The 16125-nt window shown below is 45.7% G+C and overlaps 1 protein-coding gene across 7 annotated transcripts in view; it reads left to right on the plus strand.

Annotated features, from left to right (window-relative positions):
- Positions 1–16125, plus strand: part of KIZ (kizuna centrosomal protein) — a 126276-nt gene that overhangs the window by 93243 nt on the left and 16908 nt on the right. For 4 of the 7 annotated variants that reach the window (XM_057701324.1, XM_057701327.1, XM_057701326.1 and 1 more), the window contains 2 exons: positions 3221–3386; positions 4233–4307. In XM_057701324.1, coding sequence (XP_057557307.1) covers positions 3221–3386; positions 4233–4307 — 241 coding nt within the window. The remainder of the gene's footprint in view (positions 1–3220; positions 3387–4232; positions 4308–16125) is intronic. The other 3 variants (XM_057701325.1, XM_057701328.1, XM_057701323.1) reach the window with 1 other exon arrangement.

Below are 16125 nucleotides of genomic sequence, written 5' to 3' on the forward strand. Positions count from 1 at the left end.
GTTGAGCAAATTAATTCCAGCTGAGTGTAATTCATAGGGCGGTTTATCTTTCCTAAGATCTGAAGTATAGAGATATCACCCTCAGTCATCCTGCAAATAGTGTGTGCTTTGGCGTTGAATTTCTAAGCACTATCTCCTGGCTCCTGAGAAGGTTAGAAAAGTAAGGGACTAGTTCATTGATATTGACTTAGGCTGCAGACTGCTGAGAACAATGAGTCTCCAGCACCCAACCACCACTACCACTGCCACCACCACCAGACTCCAAATGTAAGAGATGAGAAAGAGCCTTTACTACCTTAGTTGGAACCTGAGCACGGGCCATTCATAAGCACCATCAGAAGGTCCTCGTTTGGTGGCGTTTTTCAGATAGAGAGCCCTGCTTTGTAGAGCCCTTCAGTCCCAGGTGGGACGTGCACGGTAGCTTGCTCAACTCTCCTCTGGGCTTTGGTTCCTTCTCAGGTATGGGTTTGTGTTGTCTTCCATTTGGGGCCTTCCCTAAAAATTCACCTTTTCAAAGATCTGCAAATAATACATCTTGAGAATGCATCACAGATGTTTTTCCTGACTCTGCATAAGTTGTTTTTGATGGGCCCTTTGAATGGACCTCCTGACCAGTCCTTGTCTGAGGCTGACTTTTGTTTCTCTCCCAGCTTGTCATTATTCCCTGCTTGCTAGGGACTTATCTTGTAAATTCCTCTGCCGATGACCCACTGGGCAGATCTGCTGCCCTCTCTGTTGGCTTCATGGTCCAGCAGAGTCAAACCGACCATTCTCATGCTGTCATTTGACCATCCATCAAAACCCTTATAGATATAAAATACTCATCTCTGAGAAGTTACCTCTAGAATTATCTTAACATGTTCCTATCAAAAAAGTAAGACAAATCCTGGAGATGTGAGTATTAAGTAGTGAAAATAAATAGAATAAAACATATGAAATAAATGAAACCTGCAGTGTGCCCAAACACTTATTCACCACGGTGAAAAAAGAGTGCTCAGTGTAGAGCTGGTGGCAGTGGTGGTGTTCTTACCAAGCTTACAAGGGCTTGTTAGAAAGATGTTTGCAGTATTATTATAACACTTCAGTCTGTGTTCTTTTGAAGCCCAGGTGGAACCCAGCTAAAGCAAAAGAAGTTCTTGTATGAAGGAGATGTGCAAAACAGTGAGATGGGTTGTGTGTCATTACCAAGGGACTAGTAAGAAGTAGTCTGTTATTAACAATCCAAAACAGTCTCCAGTGTCTGCAAATTGTACATTAGAAGGTGTAGAAACCCTCAACAGTCCTTTAACAACTTTATTCTTAAACTGTGGGTTAAGACAGTGGCTATTGATGAAGTCATGCCAAGAAATTATTAGCTACAGCTATTGCATAAGATAATATGAGGAAGAAATACATACTTGAGGTGCTCTCAGAATGTTTGGATTATTTTAAATATCAGAAAAAGAAAATTATAGCTTTAGCTACAGAGATTAGGCCAATTCTTTTTGTTCATCTTCTAAAATGCTTTTCATAGATCCAGGATTATTGGGTGCACAGAATAGGAGCTCGAAATGAGACATGTTAGGATGGTCCAGAGAGCATCCTGATGGTTGAGAGATGGCAGCTCCTGTCCTCCTGGACAGATTCTGGAAGCAGGTGCAGTGCCGTGGTTTACGTGGGCCTCTGGGATTGGGGCACTATGGCAGCCAGTGTTAGGAACCAGCCCTGGCCCGAGCTTCAAGGCAAGATGCTACACTTGAACCCCAGTCAACAGAAAGAGGGATACTGTTCAGGTCATTGCACAGAGTTATCCCAATTGGAGTAAAAGCCAAGGCCCACTTCATGCAAATGGAGGAAAAGCTCCTGGTTCCAAAAACTGGAAAGACAGGTCTCGGCTGCAAGGCTAACTTGATGCCAAGTCAAGGAGATAAGAACTCCTTAAGTCCCCTTCAGTCCGCCTTCGGCCCCTAGGATAGGCCATGGGTCCTGGAGGCCAGCTGGTCCTAAGGCGGGCTGAAGGCAGGAGCCTTGCAGGGATGTCAAGGCCTATGACAGTGGTCTCAGCCAAACTCACAAGGCTCCATCTTCGAGGTTCAGCCTCGGCAATTCTCCTGTCAGGGCTGCTTCACATCCTTTCATGTTGAAGTCAGGGAAGGAGCATAAACTTGCCCTTTGTTCACTAGATAGTTACATTGTTACTGCTTCACTCTGAGACGGAAGATGACCAGGGAGGCTCTGCCCGCCTCCCCCTTGCCCTGCACTCGAGGGTCTTGGGTCCATTCCCCACTCGGTGGGTCGGACCCTGACTGTGTTTACTACTGTCGTCGGGTACCAGGGAGAGGGGCGGGCTTCCACTTCTGAGTAGGGGGAGAGAGAGGGGTGCGCTCTGGCAGCAGGAGGGAGGCGTCGGTTGGTTCTTCAGCTCTGGTCACCAGGATGTTTTTATTTCTTGGGGGAAGTGTGCTGACCTGGGAACGCAGTGGCACGGGTATTAACCTCTCCTAGTAAGTGCCGCGTTTTCTCTGTCTCTCCTGCTGGCTGTGGTCAAATCCCTGCCCACCTCCCTGCCCAGGACACTTGGGGCCATATGGGTATGACACTTGGGTGCCCTGTGAAAGCAGATGGGCCCTGTGGCAGCTGAGTTTCCCCGCGCTCCCGGCAGCCTCAGTGGCAAAGTCCAGAGTGTCTTTACCCTTGATCGAAGATTATGGTTTCCAGTAAGGTCAGTTCCTTTTTGCTTTAGTGTGTCCTCCTCTGCCCCCCAAGTTTTTCCACCATCTTCCCATTAGGGGGAAAGTTCAGGGGTCATTTCCTGAAGGATACCATAAGGTCACATTTTTCCAAATCTCCTTCTCAGTCCAAACCAGCTGTCTCACGTGCCTGAAAAACAGGATTCAGGCAACGAAAGAGCAGATCTTGGATAAACCACCCAGGTTAACAGAGGTGGTCATGTCTCATATACGTACTTCCCAAGCAGAAAAACACTGCATTACGTAAGATTCAGTCCTCAAAAAATGTCTTCTTGTGAGTGTGCATTGTTGTAAAGAATTAAATTATACTGGAAAATAATCAGGTGTTATTTTATCTTGAAGATATTTTAATTTCAGTTGAATATCAGGAGACAAATTAAATCCTAAGTATATTAGCCTAAAATAGTATTTGAAGGCTGGGTCTTTGAGAGCAAGGGGAATGTAACCACGGTTTGTTTTCATTTCTTTGTGCTTTCTTTTAAACACTGTAGGCAACAGCATTATTGAATAAAGGCCTCGCAGAGGAGCGAGGTGATAGGTCGGCTGTCCACAGCAGCGAATCATCTTGCAGCTCACCGTCCACTCTGGATGACAAAAGTGGGATAAAGCACGGAAAACCTGCTCTGTGGCTCAGCAGTGTTCCTACAAGGGCACAAGGTAGCTTTTGTTAAGGGTCCTGTGTTCAGAGTCAGCATGACACCCTCTTTCCCAAGGTGTACCCCTAAAATAAAGCTGCTGAGGAATACCTGTGACTCAGTATGCAGAACATGTTACTTGTTTTATACCACCTTCCAAAAATAGGTGATTCAAGACTGGGAAACATAATCGTAGGTCTGTAGTTCTGCTGAATTTCCAATAAAATAAGTTTTTGTAAGTTATGAAATCTTAACAGAATTAACAATTGACTGTAGATATTTTGATCATCCCACAAAAATGACAATGATTCCATTAAAATGATTCCACAAAGTACTGTGAAGGTTTTGATATCACCTAATATAATTTACTTAATAAATATTCTTTTTAATTATAATAGAACCTTATAAAAGTCTGAAGAGATGATTAGGAATCAATGAATTTATGATCCCCAAAATTTAATAACCAATTTTTAATATCTAGAAATTGTGATTATTTTAGTGTTACTGTTAAGACGTGCCAGTAAACCACTATAATGGCATTTCCAAGACAGCTGTGAGTCGCTCAGGATATGGTCAGAAGTTAATAACGTGCACAGGACCTGAGGCCCACTGTGTTAAGTCCCACCCAGATCTGATAGATGTCAGGCTAAATTATTTTACATGAAAGCAGCATAGAGATACCTTAGCTTTCAAATAGGTTTTCTTTTAGGAACAGTGTATTTCAGACAAGAGATAAACTAACCAAAAATAGAGGATGAGGAGGCAATGCAAATAAGAGGAATGGCAGTTAAAAATCGAAGCGGGCAAAGGCCTATTCCATCAATATAACCTCAAAATACATTTTTATTGTCATGTGTTCGGTTTTTAGAAGTTTCCAGTGGTGGAGACGAGAGCGCAGAAGAAAGCATGGCAGCAAGGATGCCAGTCACAGGTAAGGTCACAGGTAAGGTTGCAGCTGCCTGAGGGCCTCAGATGCAACTTTCTTATGTAACCAGAACCTTTCAGGTTTGCAGTTGTAGACTCTGCCAAGAGCAAGTGCATTCAACTCCCATGTGCTGTAGCAAGGGATCAGTCCTAAAAGCAGGGGGCACGAGCTCAGGTTAACATAAAGGAAGGTGGAAAATAACCCTGTCTGCTGAGTCCTTCAAAATTGTTACACGTTTACACCTGTGAGGTCCCACCCCCCCACCAGCCTTTCAGCACCTGCCTCTGTGTGAAAAGGTCAGTCCCCATGGGGAACACCAGTCATTATATGAGTTTCCTCTTTTCCTTCCTGTAGTAATTGAATGTATCATTAAGTGTAATAAGAGCAGGAAACAGAAGTGCCAGACAGGAAGCTTACTTGTGCCTCAGTTACAAAGCCCATCTGATCATTTAAAAATGTTAGCAGTAAGGTTTCATTAAGACCTGTTAAGATTTCTGCACGTGTGTTAGGTTTGTCTAGATGAAATCTGAATGTCATTACTTTTTTAGTTTTAGAATAGCAGCAGCAGCAATTAGTATTCTGAACAGAGTTCTTATTTGTTGTACATCTAAATTTACTAGTACCTCATTTTGTAAAGTGGTGTGCTACTTCATTATAAATTCAAAGGTCTGACTTTAAATATTTATACAAGTAAATACACCATTGCACCGAGGTGCTGAGGCATGCATCTGCATATGTGTTAGTTTTGTTGTTTATAAGCAGAAGAGAATGGTTTCTTTTATGGCAATACAATTCATGGCCCAATGATTAATTTTAAACCCATGTGTCTGGGATGAACTCCGATTTTGAAATAGGAGTGTATAGTAGAGCAATTATTGTATATGTTCTGCATCAGATATTTCACTTCAAAATACAGAGGTTTTCTTTTCTTTTAAACATTTTCCCACTGATATGTTTATTGCATTTTTTTTTCATTTTGAGAAAACTCAGAGTTCCCTGTTTATTTTTTTATTAGAAATAATAGAAATAGATGATCCCAAACTTCGGATGTCCAGAAAGTCATTTGGCTGCTTTCCTTTTGCATCTACCTTTGAGTGCAGGATGTCTAATGACCTCTGAATTTGCTTCGGCTAGAACCCTAAGGGCTTGTGGGGGAGGAACCAGGAAGTGACCTCATTTCCTGTTTTACCTCATCTGTTCAGTATGAGTCAGTGACTGTCACCAGATTAATACAGATGTAGTTTTCCTGTGGGACTTTTTAACTGAGGTACTATTGACATGTATTATATCTGTGTCAGGTGCACGACGTAATGGTTCACTGTAGACGTTGCAAGATGATCAGCACAGTCAACCTTGTTTATGTCCATCACCACATGTACACAGGTGAGTCAAAAATTATCTGCACTCTGGCTGTAGAATTTAATTAACTTTTAGGAAAGACAAATACATCATTTCTTGACATAATCTCCTTGCTTTTCAATACACTTTGTCCACCTGTCAACAAGCTTTCGTACTCCCTCATTAAAAAATGTCTGAGGCTGAGCTGTGAGCCACAAACGCACTGCTGTCTTCACTTCTTCATCAGAATTGAATCTCTGTCCTCGTAGGGCTGCTTTCAGGTGAAAGTCCGATGGAGCAAAATCAGGACTACAGAGAGGATGCTTTAACACCTCAAAACGAAGTTTTTGCAGAGTGTTGACAGTGTGGGCAGAAGTGTGCGTATGTGCAGTGTCATGCAAGATCACAACGCCCTTGGAGAGCAGTCCTCTGCGTTTAATCCGAAGTTTAGGCTTTAGCTCTTCAATAAGCATCTCACTGTAACGAGCCCTGTTGATTGTTGAACCTTTTTCTTGATAATGTTCTAATACTGGCCCTTGAGGATTCCAGAAAACTGTAAGCATCAGTTTTCTAGCTGATGGTTGACTTTTGAACTTTTTGTTGGTCAGCGACTGAGGATGTTTCCATTCCATACTCTGCCGTTTACTCTCAGGCTCATGGTGATGAATCCATATCTCATCACTAGTAACAATTCTCTTTAAGAAACTTTCACTTTCCTCAGAGTATCGGTCCAAATTTTGTTCGCAGATATCCAAACGCTTCCGTTTATGCTCTTCCGTGAGTTGTTTCGGTACCCATCTCATACAGACTTTTCAAAACCTAAGTCTATCATGGATTACTTGGTTTTGAGGTGTTAAAGCATCCTCCCTATAGTCCTGATCTTGCTCCATCAGACTTTCACTGTTTGGTCCCCTGAAAGCAGCCCTACGAGGAGGAAGATTCACTTCTGATGAAATGAAGACAATGGTGCATTTGCAGCTCACAGCTCAGCCTCAGACATTTTTTAATGAGGGAGTACGAAAGCTTGTTGACAGGTAGACAGTGTATTGAAAAGCAAGGTGATTATGGCAAAAAATGATGTATTTGTCTCTTCTAAAAGTTAATTAAGGTAAATTCCACAGCAGAGTGCGGATAATTTTTCACTCACCCTCGTAGTTACAATTGTTTTTTCTTGTGATGAGAACTTTTAAGGTTTACGCTCTCAGCAGCGCTCAGGTATGCAGTACTGCAGTGTTAACTATAGTCACCATGCTGTACATTCCATCCACAGGACTTACTGATTTTATAACTGGAAGTTGGTACCCTTTGACCCCAGTCACCCTTATCACTCACCCCCCCCCCAGTAACCTCTAGTCTGTTCTCTGTATATCTCAGGATTTCTTCATAAGGGAGGAGATAGTCAGGTACCAGTGTTTCAAATCTTTCTTCTCTTCATGTGGGAAGAGGTGTGATGTGCCTAGAAGTAATACGGACTGTTTGCCATGAAGATTTTTTTTAAGCAATTGTCATTGATCCATCAGTAGTTGGCAGTTTGAAAAAATGCTTTGTGGGCTTTCCTGGTGGCGCAGTGGTTAAGAATCCACCTGCCAATGCAGGGGACACTGGTTCGATCCTTGGGCTGGGAAGATCCCACATGCCATGGAGCAGTTAAGCCCATGCGCCACAACTACTGAGCCATGCACCTCAACTACTAAAGCCCGCGAGTGGAGAGCCCGTGCTCTGCAACAAGATGAGCCACTGCAGTGAGAAACCGGCGCACCACAATGAAGAGTAGCCCCTGCTCATCACAACTAGAGAAAGCCCGTGTGCAGCAACAAAGACCCAATGCAGCCAAAAATAAAATTAAATAAATAAATAAATAATAAAGTAAATCTTTAAAAAAAATGCTTTGTGCCTGTTATAGGCCAAAGAGGTAGACACATAGAATAGCCTGGGGACTATGAAAACAGCGGTCAGGAGCATTTTGTCAGTGGGAGCCTTGCCGTTCTGTCCCCGCCGCCACACCTCTCCTCCTCAGCACCTCCCGGGAAGTTCCTGCCAGAGGCCTTGTGCACCTCGGCTTCGCGTATTCCGTTCTCTCTGCATGCTCCAGGGTCTCCACATAGTCCATGGTCGTGTCTGTCGTTGCAGCTGCTTTGATCTCCAAGTTCTTGACCTTCATCTCTTTATTAAATGTGTGTGTCTTTTGACATGATGATTTGGGGATTTGGCCTTCGGTAAAGTAAGGCAAGTGTGTCATTTGATTTAAGAGTCAGCCTCCTCCTTTATAATAGTTCTGTTGAGGCTTTCCTGTCTGTATGGGCTGCAGTCCTTCTGGAATATTCCAAAGAAAAGGAACATTTGTGAGACTTACCCTCTGGGTGGTGGAGCCTGGGCGTTGGCATCAGCTGTCGTCGTCAGCTCTTTACTTCCTGCTGTGTTTCTTCACCCATCTGAGCCTCTGACCTGGGAAAGCAGGCCTCTGACCCAGCTAGATGGTCTTCACCTCAGATGAGGCCATGAGCGTGAAGATGCCAAGCCTGTACCAGACTCTCAGCCCGCACTAGCTGTGGTTCACCGTGATAATCTTCATGTGCGCCAGCAGTTGTGTTGGTCCTCTGCTCTGGCCCCCCCATCCCCAGCATTTTCACCCCAGTGACATCCAGCTATGAGGAGAGTCACACAGCAAACTCAGAGGAAAGGAGTGGGCGGGATGAGGGTCCAGTGCCCCAGAGGAGTAACCCTGAGGTGGGCCCCAGAAGGCGCCCAGGTGCCTCCAGCATGGGATTCTGACAGTGGCTCACTTTTCTTGAGATGCAGTGGCCACTCGGGACCAAGACCCCCTAAGCCATGTACTGCTGCAGTTCCTCACGGACAGCATGGCCCGATCATCTGCGAGATCAGTTTCTGCCACAGGTTTCTGCTTGAGGAGGCAATGAAGATTTGAACCCAGAGGACGTTTACCTTATCATAAAGAAATCTTGACTGGCACTGTAGATACTTTGGGAGCTTCTCATTATTCCCGTGAAGAAACCCTTCGAGAAGAGGCACAAACAGCAGAGGCAGTGGCTCCTGGAGACCTCGCTGGTCAGGGCCCCATATTCCCTGTGTGGCACGTGGTAGGCGCCTCGAGGTACAGAGTCCGGGCAGCTTCCTGCGGGGTTGGTGCAGAGCTGCACCCGAAGAACACAGGAGTCTGCTGAGGGCTTGGAGAAGACTTCCATCAGTGAACCATACAGAAGCGTGAGCCTAGAGTTTCAAATCACTTTTCTCCCATTTGAAAGTGAAACCCTTTCTATAAACAGCCAACAGAATTAATGTTCTGTGGAACATGTTTTGGGAAATATTCACATGTGTATGTGGAAGGTTTTTTAAAACCTTACCTTTGATGAGGGTACTAGTTTTCTCAATACACTAAAATCAGCGTCAGTGTTTTCCTGTGATTCCTTTTTGTGAGAACCCTCCTGTGGGTGACAATGCTTTGTAATGAGACTTTGGGCTACTTTAGTGTCACGAAACCCGGGTGATGTCAGGATTGAAAGTGACTTATTAAAGCTGCTTCCAGCATCAATAACCAGCAGGCTACAGTAGTGACTTTGGACAGTCCAGAAGTGCTCATCCTCAGTGTGGGCGCTTCTGTGTGATTTTGCTTTTTAGCCATCTCTCAAGGGATGTGGTAGACAGAGGACACGGGGAAATCAGGGTCCGGCACAGGAGACTGAAGTTACACCATTTTCAGAATGATGAGGGTCCTGGGAAAGTTTAACCTGAGAATAGCACAAAAGCCATTCTTGAATATTTGTGGAGCTGCCACATTTACTGAGTATAGTCATAGAGTGTAGCTCAAGGGCCCTGTTGGTGAGTGTTCCAATGAAGGAATCCATGCCCAGGATGGCAGAACTCTAGCTTTTCTAGTCGGGTGTCTTCCAGGCATGAGGTTCTGTGCTGGGGCTTGAACCACAGCAGGAACGTGCTCTCTAGAGGGGCGCCATGGAAGGGCTCTTATTTCTGGGAGCGCTGACGTTGCTGCTAACGCGAAGCCTGTGATTCTCATTCTGTAGTGAGGGGATCACATGAGCCGACAGTCTCATTCACTTCCCTTCTGACTGCGTATCCCCACCACTTGAAGAGTTTGCTGTCACTCCGAAGGCATCAGCCTTGCTAGTCGCCATCATGGGTAGTGTCAGTTTCAGCACTAGTTCCTGTTGTCTCTGCAGAGACGTACATACACACCCTCTTGCACACACACCTATGTACACAATCACAGCCTGTAATCTGCTTGTTAACACAGTCTACCCCTTTCATTAGTCTGATTGTTCACACTAAAGAATCCAGGTCAAAATAAAAGATTAATCTATGAATGTGTGGTTTTCTATATATCATAATAGTGTATAATTTGCGTATGTTACACCTTTACTTGGGCCGAGTCCAGGGAATGCCAGGGACAGCCAAAGACTGGCTCCCCGCCCTCCTAAGCCTCCCTCATCTCTACCCTTCACAACTGCCCTGCAGGTAAACAAATCATTCTACAGATGGTCTGGCAAACTTGGAAAGATTAAGAGCCCTGTTCAGGGCCATATAGCCAGTGTGTCAGATCTTGAATCACATTCAGACATCAGGATTTAAGCCCTGAAGTCCTTCCGTCCCACCACCCGGCCTCTTTTGTTTTATAAGAGAGGCGCCTGCATCAGGGCATCTGGACCAGTTAAACATTGGTTTGTGTGTGAACAGAAGATGAGCCCTGCCAGCACGCTTCTGAGAATGATGATAACACAACCTGGAGAGGCGGGCAGTTTGCAAGGCTTTCCGAATGCGGACTGTCCGGGGGTGGCCCTTGTAAAGGGGGGCAAGCTTGAGACCGCGAGTAGGTACAGGACAGTCAGGTCAGCGTTTTCCTGGAGCACTTAGGCCAGGATTGAAGCCATGCTTGTCTAGATTGTGAGAGAAAGTCTCCCTCTGAACTACTCATGCCCCCAAAGTGAAATTTCCCATGTTGGTGATTTTATTGGTATTTATATTAAATTCACCTTTTGAGGACTTGGTGAGTTTTAATTTTAGTGTACAATGCAGCTTATGCTAAATGTCATGAAAACCCAGCCTCTGACACAGTGTCTGGCACACAGTGGGCACTCGTTTCGTCAAACGAATGAATAAAAATGAGCATATTGAGGAGTTTCCTTCAGCATGTGTTGATTCAGGCCAGGACACCGTCCCTTCCCGTCAGGCACTCCACCGGTACTTTTCTCACCCACGTGCCCATCCTGGCAAAACTCATCTCCTTAAGCTCCATGTGAAAAGGGCTCTCAGCTTTTATCTCAAGAGGATTAAGCCTCTAAGAATGTCCATTCAGCCTCTCATTCTTTTGACACCAATTCTCTTGGTCAAGCTGTGTTGAAAGTGGTTGCCTGACTGTGTCATTTCTCACTGATATTCCTGGGCAAGCTGGAATATTCCAGGTCAGACTGAGGTGCGTCCATTTAGAAGCTCTGTGGGAGGTCAGCCTAGAATTGAAGGGTGCACCTGGGGCTCTGGGCAAGGCTTCCCCAAACATCTCGGCTTGAGTTTTACATCAGATTGAGAAAAGGCTGAAAATACATGATGGCCATGTTGTCATCACTAGATTTATCCCGGGAGAGAAAACTGCAGTGACAACTTAGGACTGCAGAGTCCAGTGGCAAAGCAGTTCCCCTCCTGAGCCTTTCCTGAGACTGTGCCTCCCATGTTCTGTCCTGGAAATGCACAGTCAGGTCAGGATGCCTTACCTGCTGTGCCTGGGGAAGGGAGCCCAGGGAAGCTGCTGGGTGGGCCCTGACCCTGACTCGGTGGCAGGGGTCTGGCTGCTCACGACAGCAGACAACTCCTCACTCAGGACATTGCAGGCTGGTAGTGCCTGGTTAACGTGGTCACAGAAGAATGGAAGGCACCTTTCTGAAGAGCTCTTGATTGGGTGTGTTCAAGGAAATGAACTCCGAAGTGCCTGAGAAATTCTCCTTGGTGGTTGCACAGCAGAATCCCACGTGGAGCTTTAATACAGACCCACACCCCAGCCACACCCTGGACCACGTACCATAGAACCTCCGGGCCTGAGCCCCAGGCATCAATCTTGTGTAACACACCAGGCAACTCCCCAGGTCTGAGAATTGTGGAGCAGGGGGTCTCAAAGCTGAAAGAGCCCTTGTAGGTCATATTGTGAAACACCCTTATTTTATGAAAGAGACTTGAGTGGAAAGAGGGGAGAGACTGGGCTTTAGATATTTCAGTACAGTCAAGGGTCAGGAAGGGTGTGATTTCCTAGGGCTGCTGTGACAAAGCACCACAAACTTAGAACCACAGAAATGTTTTGTGTCACAGTTGTGGGTGCCAGAAGTCCAAAATCAAAGTGGCAGCAGGGCTCTCTGGAGGCTCCCGGGAGCATCCTTCCTGGCCTGTGGCAGCCTCTGGTGGCTCCTGGCCTGTGGCAGCGTGACCCCAGTCTCAGCCTCCATCCTCACGTTGTCGCCTTCTCTTTGTCTGTGTCTCTGTGTCCTCTTCCCAGCAGGACCGCAGTCATTGGATTTAGGGCCCAGCATAAATCCAGGATGAGTTCATCTTGAGATCCTTAACTAATTACATCTGTAGAGATCCTGTTTACTGATAAGGTCACATTCTGAGGTTCTGGGTGGACATGAATTAACCCAGTACAGGGGGTGGGAGGGATTTCCTCATGTTGCACACTGCCGGCTTCTAGTTCACCGTATGCAGTGACTGTTCCTGGCCCTACTGTAGAGTGATGATGATGGTGATACGATTGTCTTTCTTTCTGATTCTTCTCATTTTATAAATCATCAAGTACTAATTGGTAGAAAGGTTGCTTTTAAAGACTATTTAATTACGCCGTTAAGATATAGCTTCCTGGGACTTCCCTGGTGGCGCAATCGTTAAGAATCCACCTGCCAGTGCAGGGGACACAGGTTCGATCCCTGGTCCAGGAAGATCCCACATGCCATGGAGCAACTAAGTAAGCCTTTGCACCACAACTACTGAGCCTGTGCTCTAGAGCCCGCAAGCCACAACTATTGAGCCCGAGTGCTGCCATTACTGAAGCCTGCGTGCCAAGAGCCCGTGCTCTGCAAAAGAGAAGCCACTGCAGTGAGAAGCCCATGCACCGCAACGAGGAGTAGCCCCCACTCTCTGCAACTAGAGAAAGCCTGCACACAGCAACAAAGACCCAACACGGCCAATAAATAAATAAATTTTTTAAAAGAATGTTTAAAAAAAAAAAGATATAGCTTCCTGATCAAGATTACACAGAAGTTAAAGATTCTATGACCTCGAGAGTTGCAAATTCACCTCCCATGGCTGAACAGTGTTACGTGGCTGGCACTGTGGTTATGAATTTTCTTGTGACGTAATATCAGCAAAACTGTTTCCGTTCAGTTTTTAGACGTTCATTAAGGTCAGTTAGAAGCTTGGCACTTATTTTCAGGTGTAATTGTTGACTCGCCCCATAGAAATTCAGAATGTGACGGAAATACTTATTTTCTGAAGCTCCTCCAAGCAGCTCTTCTGAATGAGGAGCTTTTCCCTTCTCCGTGCAGCAGCCCTCCCCTCTCTGTGTGAAGACAGGAAGACCCGAGCAAGAGGTTCACAGGCCCAGGACTGCTGGCGGAGTGGCCGTTACTGAGGAAAGTCTGCATGTGAAAAGTGATTCTGGTTATGGAGCCAGTCTCTGTGCCTCACATTCACCTAGATGTGTGGCATTTTTTTAAAAAATTCCTAAATATAGATGAATTCTGCAAATTCTATTTGCAGAATTGTGAAAGCACCCTTATCCTAATAGCTTCTTGTTTTAATTTTAGTAGATTACTAGACAAGTGATTTCTGGGCTTTAAGTAATAGTATTTACCTTTAGAATTAGTTTTAGAATTACATCGGACAGTTTCTGTTTTATTTTGCAAAAACAACTGAGTTTGCTGCATCAGCAGTGCATCTAGCGCAATGTGAGTGAGAAATTGGCATGGATTGCCGAAATACATGAAAAGTGGCAGCACTGGGAAACTCATGGACAGAAACTGTTTTTCGAATTTAAGTTTAGAATTTCTGCACGACTCCTACAGGAATCGCAATTATCCTTCCTGACCCAGAGATGCCCAGTTCTCTGTCAGTTCAGGATCGCTTCTCTAGCTGTAGTGATGGCATTGTTTGCATCTGCTTTTGTTGTTCCCTCTCTGGGCCTGGCTCTTCTTTTCTTCACCAGGGATTTCTGCGAAAGGGGCGCCAGAGCCTCTGCTCAGGGATGGAGACACCCCTCACAGGCTGGGGAACCACGTATTCATCTGGCTCTTGCAGTGGGTGGTTAAAAGCACTTGTTCATCAGATATTTTCTTTTTATTTGTAGATTTAGAAGTATTTTAGCAGGTGTACATTTGCATATAAAAGAGAATGAAAGATAAGAAGTTGAGGCTTTTTCTTTCTCTCCTCAGCATCATCTCTCTCCTGTCTCCCTTTATTCAGCACATTTTCATTTTCTTTCTCTGTTCCCATTTTTTAGACACAAAATGCACATCAAAAAGAAAAAAACAGTCTCGGGAATCCGTTACCACTTTGCAGGAAGATAGATGATTGAGTTCAGCCAGCCTGTGTAACAAAGTAGGGAAATGGATTTATCTCCTTGTGTCATCAGTCTGGAATTGATAGCTAGGGGTAGATTTTAACCCCCGGACCCGTCGCCTTATTTTGTATTTAAGATGCAGTATTTTCTACTTTTGAAACTGCATCTCAGCACGGCTTTGAGTATGTAATAGAAGCCGGCCTGAGCAGCCCAAAGCTGGAAGCTTGAGCATGCACGCACACTTTTTGTGTGCATCGGAGCGTCTAGTTGAAAATCATTGTTAGAAATGCTTGTTTTATCTAATTGTTTGCACTACTCAGTATTTTTCTGAGGGTTTGACCTTGCTGACGGGAAGAAATATTTCTTCGGAGTTCTGAGTTATAGGCTGCAAAGTGAAGCCTTAGGGGGCCACCCAGTCCTCAAATTTGCAGACTTACAGTGTCCGTGCAGTTGAGAAGACTCAGGTCTTTTCACCTTGGAAATGTTGATATATGACCCTCTCAGGCTAACTGGAACCTCCAGCTTTGTTCCTTTCACTCCTGTGTCTGTTCATGCATTCATTTAACAACTGAATTTGCAGGGCTACCCCATTCGGCTTTCAGCCACTCGATTCTGCACCGTCCTCCTTCCTTCCAGAAAAGCCTGCGCCTGAATTGCCACAAACCTCAAGTCTGTAGCTTTGCTTTGTGACGTTGGTGTCCTGGCCAAGTCTTCTGGGCCGTTCCAGGAGAATGTCTGAATCGTTTGTGCAAAAAGTATACTCTTGCTTCCAAAGATTCTGAAATCTGTTCTGTTTAATACAGACACTCCTTAGAAATCTCCAGACAGCTGTTGCGGCCTCCTTGATTCTATGGTCCGGGCTCTGTAAACTCTTTCAACGGAGAAAGCTGTCCCTAACATCTAGTTTGTATCCCTTGGCTAAAGTTTTTCTCTAAGTGTTCTTGTGCCACACTCAGTGAACACAGAAAACATTGCTCACTGTCGTCTAGTTTCAAGGTTGCAAGTATGTTCTGTGTAGCCTATGCAGTGTTTTAATTTTTTTTTTTTTTAAGGCAGAAATCTGGCAAGACTAGGTCTACTTTCCTGCCTGGCAGCAGTCGGCTGTGGCCACAGAACAGCTGTCCCCTCTGGATAGGGTGCGAGCTCTCCCACCGGCCGCAGGGCCTACCCCTCCCACTGCTCCCGTCTGGCCAGAGTCACATGTGTGGTCCTGCCTGGCCCCAGAGAGTGTCTGCACTGACAGTCCTGCCCTGTCCTCTCTGTTTGCTGCAGAATCTGTATACTTGAACTCCTCTTGCCTTCTTTCTACACAGGCTGTGTAGCCTGTAACCTCTCCTGACCAGATTTTTAACCAAATTTTGATTTTGTTTTTCCTTTTTGGGTCATCTCTCTGTCCTTCATCTGCTGTTTTGTGCAGCTCTTCTGACTAAAGTAAGAGTGAGTAAGGGTATCAGCTCCCTTGGGAGAACGACTCCAGTCCTGAGCGTCTGCTCCAACCCCTGCGGCTGCGCTGGGGTCGCTGGTCCTGCCTCAGTTAGTGTTTGTTACTCCAAGTGCGTGCACGTAATCCTTTTACCTTTTAAACCTCACTCTGCCCTGAAACCAGTAGAGGAAGTGCGCCTCGGAGGTAGGGGCAGCTATGTGCCCAGCAGCCCTCAGCTGGATTGTGCCAACCCTTGATTACTCAGGTCAGGGCCACCACATCCCAGATAAAAACTGTGCAGGCAGCTACCAGTGACTTTCTGCTTGGAGAAGGGCCACAGGAGGTTTGAGGATCAAACGCCGGAGGAGCCGGGTCAGGAAGCCAGTGGGCTCTGGTTGAGTGGGCAGGAGAGAGGGGCTTTCTCCCTCCAAACTGTTGCACCGTTGAAAGCAGACTTGGGCAGCCTGGACAGGCTGCCCAGTGAGAGAGTCTGAGTCCTTCGAGAA

This window comes from Hippopotamus amphibius, chromosome 12 (genome assembly GCF_030028045.1).
Source record: "Hippopotamus amphibius kiboko isolate mHipAmp2 chromosome 12, mHipAmp2.hap2, whole genome shotgun sequence".
NCBI lineage: Eukaryota > Metazoa > Chordata > Mammalia > Artiodactyla > Hippopotamidae > Hippopotamus > Hippopotamus amphibius.